This window comes from Netta rufina (assembly GCF_964035555.1).
Source record: "Netta rufina genome assembly, chromosome: 21".
Lineage (NCBI taxonomy): Eukaryota > Metazoa > Chordata > Aves > Anseriformes > Anatidae > Netta > Netta rufina.
The window spans coordinates 9,753,823-9,774,204 of NC_140145.1; the positions used below are offsets into that span (position 1 = coordinate 9,753,823).

A 20,382-nucleotide genomic window follows, 5' to 3' on the forward strand; every position below is an offset into this window, starting at 1 on the left:
TCCTCAGTAATACAATTAAAAAAAATAATAAAACAGCTTTTAAAGATCAGAAGCAGGAAATGTGAAATGAAAATATTAAGCTCTGGTGAACTCATATTTTTAAGATGACAAAAATGGACTGCTAAATTCCTATAAATTTTTGCTGAAACAATGATTAGCTTCACACAAAGAATGTAATTTAGTAAACAAGTTCATCAAGATATATTTTTGTATCTCTATGACATGCAAGTGCATCCTACAGTTTTCTTTACTCTTATATATGTGCATTAATACTGATTCTTAATTCGTTAAGAAACAATTTTAAACACTGGATCATGTTCTAAGTCCTCTGCTAACGTAAAATGACAAATGCACAGCCTATTTAGCACTATTTCCACCTTTGCATTTATCTTAGCGTAACTCAGATCGACTGTAGATGTTTCTGAGTCAAGTAGCTTTTATGTAGCAGTGTAAATTAGGCCACAGATAAAGTAATCTGTATATTTTAAGCTTGAAACCATCAGTGTCACAGAGCCGAGAGGTAAACAGATGCCTTTGCAATTTTACTGAGGCTATGGCCAGATGTTCCTATTCACTCTCCTGTTGTGTGCAGGACAAACATATTGTATCTACTTCACACTGACAGCACACATTACCCACTGTTCTAATTGAAAAGTTGAAGTGAAGGGCAGTGTTTTTTCACTGCATGCTGTTACTGTTGATAACAACACTTTAATTTTGAAAAACATACTTGCACTTTAGGCTTAATCTAAAGTGGCTTGCTTGGAGAATGCTAGCATCTTCCTGCTCAAAAGAGATATCATCACTCGTTTCACTTAGCAAAAATTAAACATTCCCGAAGCAATCTCTGAATTATCTGTGTTCTGAGTGATGTCACTTTTTTTTTTCCTTACATTTAGTCTGGTGGGGGGATAGATGTGATGAAGTCTGAGCAGTCTTAATTCCTTTGACATTGTTTATCTTCCAAGAATTAGCAATAAACCAACCCCCATAACATAGGTTTACCTCACTCTTTTTCCCTGAGGTTGCCCACTATACTAAGTCACCAAAATAGGCAAATAAGCTCAACTATCTGAACAGTACTGGAGAGCCTTTACAAGTGTAAGGACTACTAGAGGTGAAATCTTGGCCCCAGTAAGCTCAGTCACAAAATTCCCACTGACTACAGTGATCCAGTAGTTTCACCGTCTTTATGCTTTGAGAAATCAGAGACAAATTAAGCCAACAGGTTACATGAACGTGTAGCTATGTTTGAAAATTTAGGCCAGGTTAAGTGGATTTACAAGAATAGATTCCCCAATGAATGCAACTCCCAGGGGGGTGCATGTGGAAACCCACCTTCTCATTTTAGGAAAACTTTGTGAATGATTTATGTACCAGTAGGAAAAGCAAATCACATCTACAAGTATTTCATATTCATGAAATGATGCCACATACCCCAGCAACACATTTAATGTGTTGCTCCCATAATAACATTGTCCTTAAATGAAGGAAACCCACCTATTTTGTCAGGATGAAAACCACATATCAGGTATCTATAATTGCTTTGGTAAATCCAAAGCATTCAAAAATTTTATTTATTTATTTCTCTCTAGCCTTTTATTTCTAACAGGACCTAATTCTCAGTGTATTATTAATGACTTACATTCTTAAACTGAAGTTAAGCTTTGAGCCGAATCATCAAGCATTTTCTGAGTTCTTAAAAAGAAACTTCACTGACTGTAACGAGGCAAGATGGCTAAAATTACCAAGACTTAATCTCATATAAAAATATTCCACCAAGCAGGATTATTTTAATGCACCATAGTATTTGTATCTAGCCATAACTCAAAGGAATTATCAGCTGGGATGCAGGAACAGAAAATCAAGAAAAAAAGGAAATAAACCAGTTGATCTACAATTTTTACACCAAAATTCAATGAGTATAACACAGGTCATGACTGAAAAGGCATCCTTATTTTCAAAGCCCACTTTTGTATCCATGTCTGAAGAGGACCACATCAGGAGAAGAAGGTAGTTAGGTAATTTCTGTGGACTACTTAAACTTCCTACTTCACCCTGAACTTGCCCAGGATGTGACTTGTGCCAATAATGACTGGGGCTTTATATAGTTTTTAATATACATTGTATAAAACATAAAGACAGTCAAACTCCTACAGCGTTAAGTCAGTGAAGTCAGTTTTACAGAAAGCAATAGCCATGGTCCCCTGGGAGTTTACTTTCAATTTTGAGCAAAGTTGCAGATTTTATTTCTAGTGGACATTTTTACTGTTTCTCTTCTGTACTGGAATGTTCCATAAGAGCATACCTGTGACAGCCACTCTTCATCTTCTTGTCCGCTGTGGTCAGATGCTAAGCTGTCGTACGACTCATGTCGAGTGATAGGTCCAGGGCTTCCTGGTGGAACCACTAAGAACGAAACAAAACAAACGAAACACGCACACACACACAAGAAATTAAAAAAATCAGATTTATTTTTAAATGTTTTTTTAAAAAGATTTTTCAGTAAGTTATTGGTACAGAAACATATGTATTTCCCTAAATCTGTGGTGATATGCTGGAGCACAGAAAGAGCTCAAATATTGATATCAAAAGTGATGAAGAGATTTGTTCTTCAAACCTGAATGTATACATACAGCTACTATGATAACCCAATTGACTCTTCTTCTTTTAACCTTAAATACTAAGTGAACAGATAGAACAGTTCCAGAACAGATGACAACCATCTGTCTTAAGGTATTTAATGCTGAGAAATGCCACTGTCAGTGATGTAAGCCTTTTCTGCAAACTTTTCAGCAAAATTTGAACTGCTGAACTGCTGAAAATTTGCACACTGACAAAAGCTATCCTGAGGCACTGGGACAGGTGCTATCTTTGAACACAGACTACTCCAAGACTTCATGAATTGAAAGATCGCTCTCATTTTGATATTACCATGGTTAATTCAAAGCTGACTTCATAAGCAACTTGATTTTTAGGCTTTGATGTTTCTTTCAATTCAATTGTAAGGGCATCATTATCATAGTGTCACCTTTCCGTTACAGTAGTTAACAATATATTTGTTAAGAATCCACAACAGAGCAAAGTTTGGTATTTTCATTTGCTACAATGACTAAATACTGAGACTATTTCACTGTCCTCTAAAACACCAAATTCTGTATTCAAGTGTTACATTGCACTATGGTAATACTCCGTAGTACCTCATGATAACTTTGGACAGATAAGGAAAACCCTTCCTGCAGCTGCAAGTGACACAAGTAATTAAAAAGAGGCATTATTTCAAGCTGAGAGATAAATTCATCAGCAGCTATTAAGCAGAACAGTCCAGACACAACCTTCAAGAAACCCATAACCTACAAACTCCACAGAACTGAAGCACCTCCCTTCTAGCCACTACCACAGATGCTCAGCTGGGTAAACTTTTGGTTTGACTCACCATCAGATCTGTCCACAGTGCTCACCAGTAAATCTTTTATTAACAGCATCATAAGAATCTTACATTACTACAATGACTTAAATACGTCCATGTGGTTTTCAAAAGAGGAATGAATAACCTCAATTCACAGAGCAAAACTAAGTTAATTTTGTTATTCATTGCTCTTGTTCCTCTTTATATGGACTCATTGCAATAGAAAATTTCAAGTTGTTCAGTTCTGTAGACTGCATAATATCCAAAAACACTTTTAAAACTATTCCCATTTATGCATACGACTTTGGAGAATACCACAATTTAGTGTTCAAGTGCTACCACAAAAAAGACAGATAATTTTAAACTCATTATTGTGAAGATTAATATTTCATGATTCCTGGTCCTTGAGTCCTTTAAAGATGTCAGCAAAGCTTACAGTCTAGCTACTTTACTTCTCAGGCACCGGCATCACATTGCTTTGACTAAAACTTCATGCTTGAGAAAGCAGAAAACCAACGCACTCCAAGTGAGCACCCAAGACCATAGGACAGGTGCTATTCGCCATTTTCTGGTACCTGCCTATTGTCAGGGCCTGGCAGAGGCCCGGATTCAACACCGAGAAACTCTACCCACCTTGAGGGAAGAACAGAGACTGCAAAAGCAAATCACGACAAGCAAATGCAACAATGGCATTTTTTACTGTGGTAAAATGAGAGTTCATGCTATGGTGATAAAAAACCGGACAATACTAAAATTAGAACCAATATTTTAATATTCACATAATCTAAGAATGACTCGAAGTTTTTAAAATTGGTTTTTAAGAACTACATTATTATGGGGTTGACCTTTATGTGTCAAGTTTCCATCTACTACAAATTTTTACAGGCATGTTGTAAACTCCTAATAATAGGAATTTATAATGGCAAAGCAGACACAACTGTAACCATAAATACAGAACGGCGCCTCTACAATATAAACAGCACGGGCTTTTCATAAATCCATATATTATATGAAAAAATAAAAAGGATTTCCATCCTGTTTTTTTAAGTGGGTATCTAAACGCAACCTCAGCCATGGAGCCATTGGTAACACCTCTGTACTGCACTGAGGTCTGAAAGCTGCAGTATTCCCAACTCAGGTCTGGGCCTAGCTTATTACACAACAGAAGTGTAATACATTAGGATAATATATATATATATATATAGAGAGAGAGAGAGAGAGAGGCCCAGTATACAATACATACGTAGAGAGAGAGGCCCAGTCTCAGGAGAGGTTGTGACAGGAAGCCGCCACCCATAATGGCCGCCACCGCCACGTGCTGAGGCGAGCACGAGGCCCAGGGGTGCCTCAGAAGCCCTGGGCCTGCCCACGCACGTGCCTCAGCAGCTCTGGGCGTTATTGCAGCGCTGTGTGCTCATCAGTTTTCAAAGTAATATAGTAACTATTCATCTCTGTCATGACTGCAGTGACAGATGTGCTTCTGTGACTTACAGATGGGTCTGCCCAGCCCATATCAAACTTGGTATTAAGAAAATCCACACACTGTCCCGGGTTCCAAACTGCTGACGATTCACAGCACATACCTGAATATGACAACAACACATCCATACTTCCCCCTTACTGGTGAAGTTTATATTTGAAACCAATGAAACAAAGCCATTATTTTGACACATTTTGCTGTTGCCCTAATCTTCCCCATATCTCCCGACTCCCTGACCATAAATCGCACTGACTGCAGGAACGCCTGTTTCTGAGGGCACAGCTGATCGACTGCAGCTTTCCTGCTATCGAGCGCCGCTAACAAACTGCTCATGACTCTAGCAGATGTTTTTGCTTTCAAACCAACAGGAACTTTATGGACTGTTCTGAACTTTTTTTTGTTCCTTCTATCCCAGGGGCAACTACTAGAGCTGTCAAGATTCGGGAAACTGCTATGCAGTGACTAGCAGCAAAAATGCTGGCCTGGGGAGCAGCATCCACACTGCTCCGTCACCCTATTTCTCCATTGTGCAATACTCATACGGCCAGCTGAACACTACATTTTACTGGATATTCAAGACAGCTTGACAGAAAAAAAAGAAACAAAATTCAATTTTAACAACAGTTTTGGTCCTACACCGTATTGCCTTTTCCTGTACGATCCCAGCTTTGCACAGGTCTCGTGATAACCCACTTCAGTGCAGCTTTGGGCTGCAGCATTAACTCTTTCTACCAAAAAGTGACGACATGCTGAATTCCACGGAAACGCTCTGCCTTCGAGTTCACCAGCAGGGCAACAGTGATAAAGCCTCAGCTGAGGTCAAACCTCAGTAATTTATTTTGCTATTTAATAAAATAGCATTTATGTACCACACCTATCACAAAAGCAGGCATTTAAAAAAGAGTCTGGTTTTGATAGCAGGATCCCATAATGATGGTCCCAGACTTACCACAGGCAAAGCACGCTCAACTCCCACTGCCCTTAGTGGGAGCATGCAGCATTCTGTGAGATATGACCTTGTAAGACAAGTGATCCTTGCTGGAGATTTGCCATTGCAGTACTGCTTATTACAGATATACATACAGTCATTTTTTTGCAAGTTAAAAATGGCCTTGAAGCTATAGGAGCAAATATGTCCTAAAAATCTAAAAGCGATTTTTTCTGCATTTCTGGGTCACACACCTCTTGCATCATTATCAACTATTCAGTTCCAGGATGAGATTAATTTAAGTTTGGAGGGACATTTCCAGGAAATTAGCCTAAAAGTACTATTTTATCTTCTTGCCTAATTCTTTAAAAAACTGAATTCCAACTTGAAAATACAACAGCTTCTTACATATCAGTTCAAATGTTCTTACGCTGTAACATACAGCTTTTCAATTTTGAAAGAATTTCACTATAATGCTACACAATAATAATTTAAAATTCAAAAATTTTCAATGGCTTTCTATCAAGTACTTTTTCTTGCACTCTTATAATTTCTCTTTCATTGGGAAAAAGTCATGTGTGTCACAAACACAGACAAGGAGCAAGCCCTTCTTGCACAGAGATATTTTACTGGCAATTGCAAGTGCCAATAAATCCAATGTTTTGTGTCTGAGCTATGCCAATTTTTAATTTCTTGCTATGCTTACTCCATCATCTGGAACAAACATGTATCAAATATCAGAATGCAACTCTGTTTACTTTAAAATTAAGCGAACACAGTAATTTGTACAAATACCTGCAGAGAAAAAAAGAAAAAAAGACAACAACAAAAAACCTACAACAAAAAATGAACAGTTCTTAAAAATATAAGGTGAGAATTAAAACATACAATTTTTACCTATGCAGCATAAAACGAGTTTCCAAATATCATTCATAAATGCAAAAACTGTAAGCAAGCTTGCATGCATTCAAAGTCACTTTTTAAAAACTGGAGTGCTACACTGCAGAAATCAGGGCTTTGTCATAAATATCTGGTAAGAGGCAAAACCACCTTTGAGCTGCTCAAAAGTGCTACTGGGGACTTCAGACTCTGTTCTTCCAGTGAAAAGTGATCTATATCAACACTAAGTCTGGAATATATTCCTATCTATCCCTCTATTCTGACTATTTCTACTGAACCTTTCCCCCTTTAACTAAGGAAAATCAGAATCTGAGTGAAAACTGTTGTTAATCATTTTCTTTCTTGACCTGAACATGGTCCTTTCATTTTCATCCCTCAAAATAAAAGGTGCAAGTGCTTACCAGTGCTCTAAGGTAAAGTTAAAATAAATAAATAAGGAAATAAATAAATAAGTAAATAAAATTAATCCACATGCATCTTTCTGTGCAGCAACATGATTAATGTTACTACTATACCAAAGATCATTAAAGGCAAGGGTCTAAAAAACATTACAAATTTAGTCACTTGGGTGATAACTGTTAGCGCCAGGAAAATTGCACAGAAATGACTGCAGAGACAAAAGTTCCACAAACCAAAACAAAGGCTGAAGTACATCTGAACTGGTATTCCTCTGAAACTCTAGGACCGAATTCACACAGTTAAATGATTAAGTATGAAAAAAAAATTTTTTTGAAACCTTGCCATGACATTTAGTGATAAATAAGAAAGCAAACAATTTTTATTAAGCTCAGGAATAATTTGCATAGGCATCCTTGGTGCGTAAGCAAGACCTACACTAATACACATGTTTGGTGAATATTGGAATTAACAAAGAGTGCTTTTGTTCACAGACAGGATAATTATACAATAAATACCTAGACCTAAGACAAATCATTATTCATTCAAAAATTATAAATTGTCATCTTTCAGCAGCACAGAAGTGTTGGAACAAAGAAACACTACGGCTCAATTGTTGTGTGCACACTTATGGTTTTAATTTGTGAACAATAAATCATTAGTTTTACTTAGTTTTGTGTACTTCTTGAACCAAAAGGTTTTAATTTTCTCATTTATATAAATAAGCTTTACACAATTCGATTTAATTGAGAGTTATATACGAAATTCCCAATGTGCTCTTTTCTAAAGGATGTATGTTTGTCCAAATTAAGAGCAAACAAAGGCATTTGCAGACTATAAAGACTATTTGTTCTGTGCTGCCTGCCATACACACATGCATGCAGACACCCAGAAAACTCTCCTTTATTTTAACTGAAAACACAGGAATTTATCATTTGAAATAAGATTCTGTAATCTAGTAGAAACAGAAACAATGTGCTCTTAACTAATTCATCAAGGCCAAAGCCTGTCCTTCATCTACGTGCAAGGGAAACAGGTATGCAAACTACACATTGCATACCCCCTGGTTTCATATAAATCACACAAACATCTGATTTTGATGCTTTTTCTGTGATTCCTAAGTTACATCTAAAATGATCACAAGTGGCTTAGAGACCTGAGGTAATCAAATGCTTGTCAACAAGCTTCAGGATTACTTCTTTTAAAATTAAACTCCACAATCTGAATGATTTACTTCATGCTACTCTGGAACTACTGGCGCATTGGTTACATCACGTTACGCGTGACAAGTAGAATGTGACAGTTCTGGTCTAGGTCTACATGCCGCCACCTCAAAACCAACAGGTCCACCTCTTTTCCCTCTTACAGATAGGATCTCACTTCCACAGAGGTCGGTTTTGTTATCCTGCAGTTGGGTGACTTGCTTCAGCAAAGGCTTTCCATGCAATTTGAGTCCAGCAACTAACAGTTTCACTGCACGCATGTTCCTGCGCCTGCCCTTCCAGCACGTAGCTCTACGACTGCTGGCTCTACCTCTGCTCAAGTTTGACAGTAAAGCAAAAACCAGATTTTGCTTTTAGACACAATTTTTACAGCCACATTTAAAATAAACTGTTTGTAGTTTGGTGATATGGTTTATGTATTTTTACTTGTGGCTATATGTTAGTGAACAAAGTTCTGTTTTTAATGCATTTTTTACCACGTAAACTTCTGCAGGAGGATTCCATGCAAATTAAAATATACTCTTTCACCCAAAATTTCTCCCTTGTCAATTTTTTCTAATGTTATAACTGTTTCTGATATTCTTATATGCATAAACATCATAAAATTACACTAAAAAACCCTACAAATCAGGAACTTAGCCAGCCTAGCAGTTATTTCGTAACACCAATTGACTTATAGATTTATTCATTCGTTATTTGTATATTGACCACAGTTTATTAGGTGCTTTATAGACTATCCATTCCCTGTATCAGCACTTTAATCTTAAAGGAACAGTCAGGACTACAAGCAGGATATGAATTCTTCTTAGGTTTTCTCCAGCTTTGATGACTGCTTTACTTGCTCCTTACTTTACACTGGTTTGACAGCCAACAGCCTGGATTTTTTTTTCCCCAAAAAGGTACTGATCAGGTATTCAGACATCACTGTTACTCTTGGTTGCACCACAAGAGAGGTGAATCTACATCATGCTCAACTCCCTTCCTTGTCTTAAATTCCCACAGGAAAGCCATGAAGTACAATGAGCATTTAATCTGGGCAGAGCTAGAACCTGATATTCCTCCCAGTACCAAGCACCTTAAGGCTGTTCAACACTTTATATGTTCAGACTGTGAGCAGACTATCAGTTCTGTACCAAAGGATAACATATATATTCTGTCCTGAGTTAAAGAATAATTTCAACTGCACAAACCTGTGGTGAAATCCATCTGATGGCCATCTTTAAGGAATTATGGAAGAGGTAACTATTTCTATAATTCACTGACTTCAAAAGTATGTTTGACATTATTGTCGGGAAAATTATGTTAACCATGGATTACTGTTACAATCAAAGTATGTAGTGAGAAGTCAAGAGGCTTAGTAGTAAATTTTCAAAGCGGTGCGTGGGGATTTACCCGTTTGACTCCCATTAACGTCAATAGGAGTCGCGCGGCTAAATCCCTGTACACTGCTTTGAAAACTGACCCCTTCGTGTTGATGGACCCCTCTCTAAGAAGTTCCAGATGACCATGTAAGAATAGTAAAGAACTGTTTCAGCATGTGCCCTTGTTCATTATTGTTGTTTGTACACATCTGAAAGTATTTTAATTCCTATATGCAGTGCTGTTTCCAGCATTTAGTATATAAAATACGGATTAAGATGGGCAAGTCCTCAGTAATCTGATGAAGCCATACACATGCCCATGTATATATATCAAAAAACTGACACAGGTTGGCAGCCTCCAAAACACCCTACAGAGTTAATTTTTATCCACCTTGTCTATATTATTTCACAAACAGCAATTATGGCTGAAGAACATATCAGGATTTAGTACATTGCTCACATGCAGTTATGTAGCTCTTTCATGGAATGATACCTGACCTGTTTCTGTTTACCCCAATCAGTACAATGCTCAGTCAGAAATTAAATTTGCTTCCCTTTACCACTTAATCCTGTTTCCTGTAGGGAGCAGGAAGTACAGGTTACAGTTTTCGGGAAACTTAGCTTCCCCTTAAAAAAAGACCATGAACTACAATTTCATTAGAAACATCTTTTTTGAAGCAGGACGGTGATCCAGATTAGCTTGCAATCTGTTATGCCCTCAAATGTAAGAAGCAAACCTGAAAATTATATTTTCACTGTTTGTGACTACTGCCAGGAAAACCCAAATACTCAGAGAAAAAAAAAAAAAAAAGCAAAAAAAAACAGTATACTTGTTCAGTAATCTGTGGTTGATACCGTGAAAATACAAAACAAAATTTAACAAATCAGACAATATAAAATATATTTTTAGATATTTTTATGAAGTCAATGAAATGCAAAGGGAAGAAAAGGAGGGGTGGGACCCAGACCTATTTTAACTTGAAATGCTGAATAGAAAGATTTGTGAGAACACTACACCAAACCTGTTTCAATGTTGCAATTTATAATTAGTTCTCTAAAATTCTGAAATTAGTGGTTTATTTGGATATAGAAAAAAAGTCCTCTGAAATTTCAAGGAATTATAAAATCATTCCACAAAGATCTGGACTTTTAAGGACATCTGAAAACTCCGTAGAAGCTACTGATGCACAGATCCAGGAAATTCATTTACTATATGGCAATAACAAATTACAATTTCATGAAAAGGATACACTAGCTAGAGATGATTTCAAGTAGGAAGAATAGTAACGGCAATCTGACAATCCAGAAAATATAAAAAATATATATATAATTTCCCATCTGGATAATAAAGTTAAACATATGTACTCAAGTTAAGTATGTGAAATCTCCGCTGTGTGCTGGCCGTACACAGAATACCCCAACAACACATCGCTGCTTCCCATCTTTAAGTCTATTGCTCTAACAGCTAACACGGTTAGCTGCAATACTCTTGCTGAGAGTAGGGGTCACAAAACCTAGCAGAATCACCCAATCTACCGAAAGGCTGTTTGTATGTTTGCTCAGCACTGACAAAGGAGCCTCCCCCCTGCCTCTCTGCAGACTGCCCTTAGTTCTGCAACCCTCCCCTCTGTCACTCCGACCCTCCATGAACTGCGTGTGCTATGCTGGGTCTTGCAGCTGCTCGTTTAAGCCCAGAACACTCGATTAACACAATTTTGTGGACAGGCCCCCATCTGTGCTGTACAGGTGCATTGTTTAGACAACATTCGTATGAACAGTGCATAAAAATTATGGCAGGTTGAAATGTTAACGCACCCACCAGTGCTTGTTCTGGCCCCGCTATAGGGTTCAGAGCACTGCAGCTTGTGTAAACTCAAGTGGGCTTCACCCACTTCAACATAAGGTCGGAGAGCTTTGCTTAGATAGCCTTCATCAGCAGATTATGTGGAACTGTGCTCTGAAGTGCCACCAGTGCTGCTGCAGAACCAGTACCGTCAGCAGAGACGCCGATGGGCCGCTGCGAGCACCGCCTGCTTCACCTCCTCCAGCCCAACTCACGTCTGACCACAGCCACGCAGAGAGCTTGCTCTCAGGAACAGAGCAAGAAGGCTTTGAACACCTCATAACTACATGATAGCATAATTGTGGTTACAGAGCTGGCTCTGGTTGTGATCAGTTTTATTATTTGGAATCGAGCTCTGTTGTGACAGACATTGAACATATACACAGCGAGATGCAGCTCTTGCCTCGCAGACCATACTATCCACACACACACAACAGATATATGTATTTGTGTGTTTGGCACGTACCATAATAGATATTCTTTCACATCAGTGAGAGAATAACCACACTATTAAATACATATATAGAAAAGAGTGCAAGAAAAAAACAGGGGTAGAAGGCTGAGACGCAGTGGAATACTGCGACTAATCACCAGTCCCAGTTCGTTAGCCTGTTATTACCTGGCTGCCATCCTGCGCTCTGCTGCACACAGAAAAAGGCCAGCAGACCAGAATGACCAGATTCCTTACTGTACCTGCCCGGCCTAACTCAAATGGCAGCAGCGTGGCTATGATTACGTGCATCATAGCTTGTTTTTCATAGTATCTGTCTTCACAGCACATATTCACAGTTATTTAATACACTTTCTACTCTTATTCTGAGTCCCACTTTCCACTGCACAATACTCACTAGTTAGATGCATGGAATTTTTATTTCCATCAATGGAATGTATGGAAGGAATATAAAATAGGCAATAAAGAACCACAATGTTGCTTAGAAACAAAAGTCTTGCTCAGGGTGCATAGCTTTCATACAAGGGAGCAGGAAGTGCAAACAGGATGTCAGCGTTCAGATTATCTGTATAAATTGTGTTATCATCTACCCCAAACAAACAATGAAGAAAGGTTAAACCCCTCCCTTTGAAGACAATGAAGAGTTATTAAGTTTGACTTCTATTGAAAGCCATTTTCAGTAAAATGCAAGATATGCATAACAGTTGGTCTAGAAATGAAAATCTGTTGTAACACCCAAAAGTCAAAGGCAGCCATAAATGTAGACCTTAATCTTTCCAGGAATCCCTTAACGAAGTCTATAAAACTGATTATATCTTCAGGCCTAACTCAAGTGCAAATTCTTACTCAGAAATAAGTAACAGCCATGGAAGTATTACTTGGAGACCAGAACAGGAACAAAGGAGGAGAATACTGAGCACTGCTTCAAATCCTAAAATTGTGAAATATGAATTACATGGCATTTACAATAAGCAATTAATGAGACAGCAGAAGCCTCAGCTACATGTCTATTTTTCTGAGAGAGGAGCACAATTTCCAGAAGTGGTCAGAGTGGGATAAAGAAAACACTGCATCATTCCTTTTAACACAACAGAAATGGTCTTTGATTATTTAAAAGCCAATTGCAAAGATCTGTCTTCAAAACCTCCTATTGGAGGTTTAATAGCAAAGAGGTGCAAGTACACTTACCAGCAACACTATAGTAAAGTAGAGACTTTTGTTTTAACAAAATCTATATTTATACGATTACATTTCCTATGGTTGAGGGCAGCTGTAATTAATGGATTTCCCTCCTTCCCCTAATGCAGTCATTTGTCAATTTAAACACAGAATGTCCAATCAATTTTGATGTATTTAGTAAGCAATTTGTCAAAGAGTACTGCATACCAGTTAATATATTAATTCTTGTCACTGCCCTGCTTCTGACAACTGCAGGTTGTCTCCACAAAATTGGTCCTGATGAGTCAAAACTCTTGCCAGGAATGTGAAGGTGCCCTTTCCAGAGTCAGAGGATAGAAATAATAATTCATTTTATTCAATACTTTTTTGGGGAGAGTTTTTGCTCTGATTTTGAGGTGTTTTTTTTTCATTAACACGTGAGTCATCCATGTTTCAGGGATCTGTACTACAGATACCTCCGATGTTTGCAGGCAGTGCTTTGCACAGCTCTCCTCGTGCTATCATGTTATGAATGTCAGTCTAACTGTACCAGGTGAAGGTATTTATATTTTAAGAAAAAAATATAACAAATGGGACTACGTTTCCTTCCTTTGATGTGATTAGATTTATGAGTTGCACAGAACATTGGCAAATAAAAAGTGAATGCTAGAGACACAAATAAGATAAAATACTAGGTGTTAAACCTGACAAGGGTAGGAGAGAAACATCTAGCAACTAACACCCCACACTGAAGATCTGAAGGTTGTAATATATCTTAGGCTTCCACGATGGACTCTTACAAAAATAAAAGCAAATCTGTAATCTGCTCCACAAGAAGCCAAGGAGATTCTCAAGACTTATTTTCACTCTGACCAACTGCAAAAAGCCTGAAACAGAAGCAGGCCAGCATGTTGTAGAATTTAAAATGTAAATTCACTTTCCAGCTATGAACTTAGAGAAGAGTTCACATCTCCTGCTACCCACTTTCTCACCTCTTGCACCAGCCATGGCTGCAATACCATGCTCAGGTAGACACAAACTGCATAGTCTGATCCAGGTTTTTGCAGCAGATGTCACAGATGACCTCAAAGCAATCAAACAGCTGTGCTAATCCACTTACGAAAACCCCTGGGATAAAGGTCTTGGACACTTGTTGTACAAAATACTTCTTCAAACAATGGTTCCTTGTTACTTCCTTACTAGCTGTGAATGAAATTTAGGAACCTTTAAAAACATTAAAAGCCAAACCAAACCATGCCTAACTAAATACCTAAGTGCAGTATTTTTGAAACCTCCTTTTTTTATTACAATAATTTAGTGGCCAACTTCATACTTTTCAGAGACTAAAACAGATTTTGGTCCTGTGTTTTGGCATCAGCCTGCATATTTATGAAAACCTGCAAAGTATAGCCCTCCAAGCAGACTGCCAGACGTTTCATTGTTCTGTCCGTCTGCTGACAGAGGTACTCTGTGCTAAAAAGCACACTGAGTATTTTTCAATGACCCAGGGGGCAAAGGTCACTTATTATAAATGGATAATGAGACCTAATGCAATGTTCTGAGTGTGGACAAAGAAAGGGTCTATCTATACCCCCTTGTGACTTGGTCATTCAGGCTTTTATTTCCCCTGCACACTTAATGGAGCCAAACAATTGGCAGAAATGCTATACAGAAACTGAGAGAAACCGCTGTATTCTACCTCTGATAGACAGATACAAATAGTGACCCTGAAACGGCGCCAGAATTCCTCTTACCACTAACGTGGCAGACAGATGTAACATTCACCCTAAACCTCCTATTTAGCCATTTGCTGGCAATTAAACTTACTGACGGAAGTGATAGCACATCAAACCACAGGCTGCAGCTAATGTCAACTCATTACATTACTACAGGTAAGCAGAGCCAGATAACTTCATTTTAGCGTGTATTTAGTGGAGGGAAAGCTAACAGGTGCTTTGGATTCTTTGTGTGAATCCTGTTTTGACTCCACTTTTTCAGAAAGTTCACTGAGTATCTTCAGATATAACAAATCCAGAAGACAAATAAAACTTCAAAGAAGATCACATATACACAAATTTCTGTTAATGCTATTTTTACTATGTTCTCTATTTTTTTTGTCTCTACTGTTTATTATTCTGTGTTTTTCCACATTCCACACTCATCTTAAAAAAATCCTTCTAAATGAATTAAAACCCGAATTAAAATTGTTCACTGTAATTCAAATAATACAAAATCATTACTTTGTTGGAATCCCTCATTCCTCTTCCATTAAAAAGATTCCAGTACAAAAATATTTGAATTGCATGGTACTTGACCTGTTAATGATATACAGAGTGAGTCTCATCCATCCCTAATTTCAGGAGGTGGGGTAAGCCTGTCTGTGTATACGACCATTAATGCTCACAGAAAGGCTTTTGTTCAGACGGTATCTATACATTACTTAAATTTCAACAGAAACCCAAAAGTATACAAACTACTTGTACTAAGTGTCCAAAATTCTCCAGACAGCATTCTGTGCTTTTGGACTCATGCTGCAATAACTGCATGCGACATGCAATACTTTCTGTATTTATACGCTTGACAGTCTGCAGGAGACATAGCTGAAAGACAGTCTGGAAGAGACAGACATCAGCTAGAGCACAGAATTTGGGGAGTGGGGGAAAGGAATGTGGCCTAAACAGACAAGCTGCAAGGACTCACAAACATAGCAAGCATCTGTGAATTAAAGCTCGCTGTGGAGAGCGTTTCAAGATGACTCAGTATTGCTGTTTTCCCTGAAGACACTACGTTTGATAGTCTGGTTGTTAGATAATTCAGCAAAGCAAGAGGCCCGACAGCCCTAAAGAACAATAAATGCACACAGCAACAGACAGTATCCTTTTGTCTAAACGCTCTGTCTTACATAGATATTTTAACTACTAACAGGATGGCAGGATATACGTTACAGAAAACTGCTAGAATGGGGTCTTAACTCCACCTCCTTGGTGGCAGAAAACAGATGATGTTTTTCCTCACAAATATGCCGAGCTAAACGTGACTTCTTGAAACACTGCAGTTTCTGTGAGTGAACCTAAGTATGCCTTTTTTTATCTCATTATCATAAAATGCCATTATCATTTAATGCCATCACCAGCAACAGGTGCATAAGCAATGGATAAATATATAAATACCAAAATGAATCATTGGCAACATAAGCAGACTGCGTGGCAGCAGTTACCTTAAGCTACATTATGAAATTAGACCTATGCTTGGTTGTCAATAGGACTTTGACAGTCCTTGATCAAAGGCTTTGATAAAAACTACAAATGTATTTGTTGACCTGATAGGACTCAATGCTTCAAAATACTTATGCGAAAATTTAAGCATAGGCTTGCACATCTGATTTTAGACATACTCATTCGAAACAGTGATCTATTTTAAATTTACATTACAAAATATTATACAACCAGCAAGCATCCTTGCAGTGACCTTTCATCTCAAAGCATAACTTACATGCCTATGCATGTGAAAGCAAAATAATACAGAAATCTAGAAGAAAAATCTGATAGAAATGCACAGCGCACTTGGTTTTGGGTGCTATTAATTACTTCTTCAGATTATTTTCTAAAGTTTGAGTTTTCTTCCCTTTTTTAAGCAGCCTGGAAAAAGGAAGAACCTGGCCTTGTAGTTTTCCGCAATGTTATGAGCTCTGAGGGCATGCAACAGATGGACAGCTGGAAGTAACACATCTGATCTGGTGCCAACGTCACTTTTACAAGTCACGTTCACACTGCCTTTTGGCCCAGGTTCCTCTGCATCTTAAATGCCTGTGTCACACAACGTGCTGGTGTTAGCTGCACTGACACCTGCACAGAGGGCCCAATATCCCCATGAATACCTCTGCATATGCCAGGAGGTGTTCCCTTGTGAAACTTTGACTCTTCTATCACTTCAACTTGACTACACCCTAGTTAAAAAAAGAGGCACTTGCTATTGACTTAATATTCTTCTATTCCCGAGGAAGCAGTTGCCTGAGACTCTGTCTGGAAGTAGCCAGAATCAGGATTTCCAGGGGACTGGGAAAATGCAGATGCACTTAGTTGTCACTGAATATAGAAATCACGAGAGGAAATGGCTAAAAGCAAGGGAAGTGAGAGGAGGAAAACCTGAAGACTTTAGGGCATCTAATAGTCACACCTGAAAGACTTGCCAAGTACTCACTTTTTGCCTATGTGGTAGCCTCCTAACTTTGATTTGTATCAGAAAGAAACTACATCTGCTATCCATTACTAATATAGTTTGTTACAAGAAGCTCTTTTCTGAGGTGAATATGTACTGAAACAAATAAATGTTTCTGCTGCACAGATGCACTCAGATCTACACTACTACATACCTACTTGTAGGTGTGACTACTGCTTCCCAATTTCTAACACAACATGCATTTACTCAACATAAGTTAGCAGTCAAGAGGTGCCTTACGGTGTCCTTTTTCCTATAGTTTATTGTATTTTAATACAACATATGCATTTTGGCATATTCTTAAAAAAGAAAAAAAGGAAAGAGAAAATCAGAGCATTATTTCTAGCACACATTATAAAGTTTATGCATGAAAATACTTACTGTACATTCCATACATACATGGTAAATGAGCATCTAGTTCACAAAATGGTGAACTTTTTGGCTTATTTGCAAAGAAGCAGCAAAAATTATTGAATTTTATAAGATAACAACCTTTAAAATTAATAAACTTTATCATAAACCTGGCTAGCAAAATTCTCTAATTATAAAATTATCTAAAGAAAGAAACAGTTACTATTCTTTTCTGGACTTTTGTCATGAATACTGAACTACATGTTTTCATTTTAAAAATTCTTCACTGAACCTCAGCTTTTAAGGCATTATTTTAACCTGTAAAAAGAGCTACTTTTATCCCTGTGGAATTTTATAATGGAAAACCGCAGAAACATTTTACCTTCCTGTAATTATATTATTGCCAGTACACTGCTACATTTCTGAAATAAACTGATTTCATCCTTCATGGTAAGTTGTCTCTAAATCTTCATCACATTTCAATGATATCTCACACAAAAGTGCTGCCCCCTGCTAGTTCGTTCACATTTTTAGAAATTGTCTTGGATGACTGCTGCCATTTTGTTTGAGGAATGCAGGCTGAAAAATTGTTTCAGAAAGTCACACTCAGCTTAAAACTTGCACAGAAGACAAAAAGTTGTCAGCTACTTACAGCCAGCAAGAAGATACTGGTAGTACTGTACTGCATCTGCAGCCAGGAGCAATGGATGGTTTGCATTAAATGGTGGTTGGAGTTCATTCCACTGAGGAGTTCTGAGGTAAAACACAAGACTATTAATATTTAAGCTAATACAGAGAATGTAAATCAGTGTTTCTGTCATCACATATAATTATCTATACAAGCTCAGAAAATGTTTGTAATTATTTAAATTAGCTTGTTCAAACACTGAAATACACCACAGGCAGTTGAGCAGCATGACCAAATCGTGCAGATTGTGAAGAAAAGACAATAGTTGTTTGTTGACGGCAGCATACACTGCACACAAAAAATGACGAAGGCGGTTTAGATTAAGCTGGTAAATACGTTTAGGACCGCCGTATGTCATGCTAACATTATTTAATATAAACACACAACGGAACCTGGGGAACTTTTTTGTTCTGTTAACTAGCATTGCTTCGATACTGTAAAGTCATTGAGCATTTACAAACTGTGAAAATAAAGCTGTGTAAAGTTATGGACTATTGATCCAATTAGAATTTTCAATTCCATTACAACCTACTCATTTCAACAATAATGGTCTAGAAGTCTGTGTTGTAATTTTAATTAGGGTGGGCCATTCCTAAATAGCTTGGTAAATCAAGTATTGATCAATCTAGTCCAGCAATAAGCAGCACTAAGGAATATAGGAGCCAAGAAAAATCGATATAAAAATATTTTAAAACATCAAAAGCACTGACAACAGTTTCTCATCAATTTTTGTTTACTTTCCTCCACATGTCAGGAATAATTTCTTCAACTATCTCAAGAAATGCTACCTTCAGCTACTTACAGGATAACTTGCCTAACTCTGCAATGCTTCATCTTGGAAACCTCACACTTGTCTCATGGCAGAATTCTGTATTGTAACACTACTAAAATAATTAAAATACACAATTAAATATACAATACACAACTAGAATAATTGTTTCCAGTCCTTTTATAAAAAAAAGTACAGTCTGATCATTTAAAATCACCAGTTCATAACGATCTCTATTCCATGTTCATGGAGCTCTATGTCTACAGAAGTATTTCAATGGCAAGCTCCCAATCAGACACCGAAGCACTGACAGAACCACATCCTATGTCAGGCTCAAATTTGAGAGACTTCTCTTTCAGTGAAGAACGGTAGGATAAAATAAGGAGGAAAATCATGATGTAGTTCATTCATCCCTTCCAAAGAAAGAATTCATAATCATTTTCTGGACAAAAAGGAGAAAAAATAAAAAGAAATGAAGTACCTAACCAAAGTCCAGCTGGCTCTTGGGCACGTCATCATTTCCAAGGGCGTGTCATCACTGATCTTCGGAGCGGTGCTGAGTGGACGTGGCTCCAAGACGTGCTCCACCAGGCTGCCATAGCAGCTGATAATATACAGTGACTCCACTACAAACTGTTTCGATTGATCTGTTTGAAAGAAGAAAGAAAATCTTATTGCAATACAACAGTAGAAACAGATTATTTTTTAACAGAAATAGTAGACTCTTTATTCTTGTAAGTCACTTAGCTTAATAAACTTGTGGTAAAATATATGAATTAAAAAGAGTGAAAGACCTGGAGAGACAAAGAGAAAATCATACAAAGCACAGTTAATTCTTCCCTTGCTTCAGAAAACTATAAATACCACATGTAAGAGTAGGGGAATGTTTTCTCACCAACATGTATTCAATTAACTACACATTGACAAACATCTGCTTTAGCAAAGGTATCTCACCTTTACCTCCCAGCTTTTTATGGGAAGCTTCACACAGTGTCTTTGGATTGAACTATCAAAGTTTGTTTTCCGTCTATATATAACATTATAAATCACAGTGGTTTGTTTAGCTAATTTAAATTTCCTGTAAATAGTCCTATTTACCTGAATTATCTCAACTGCAAGTCCATAAAAATCTCCATTGATACAGAATTTCAGAAACAAAATCACCCAATATGTTCACAAGTTACCACAAAATGAAAAAAAAAAAAAA

The 20,382-nt window shown here is 37.5% G+C and overlaps 1 protein-coding gene across 7 annotated transcripts in view; it reads right to left on the minus strand.

Annotated features, from left to right (window-relative positions):
- The window catches only part of BCAS3 (BCAS3 microtubule associated cell migration factor), a 353,753-nt gene that overhangs the window by 191,150 nt on the left and 142,221 nt on the right, over window positions 1-20,382 (minus strand). For all 7 annotated transcript variants that reach the window (XM_084299392.1, XM_084299390.1, XM_084299389.1 and 4 more), the window contains 3 exons: window positions 19,657-19,822; window positions 18,371-18,471; window positions 2,309-2,409 (listed from right to left, as the gene is read on the minus strand). In XM_084299392.1, the coding sequence (XP_084155518.1) occupies window positions 2,309-2,409; window positions 18,371-18,471; window positions 19,657-19,822 (368 nt within the window). The remainder of the gene's footprint in view (window positions 1-2,308; window positions 2,410-18,370; window positions 18,472-19,656; window positions 19,823-20,382) is intronic.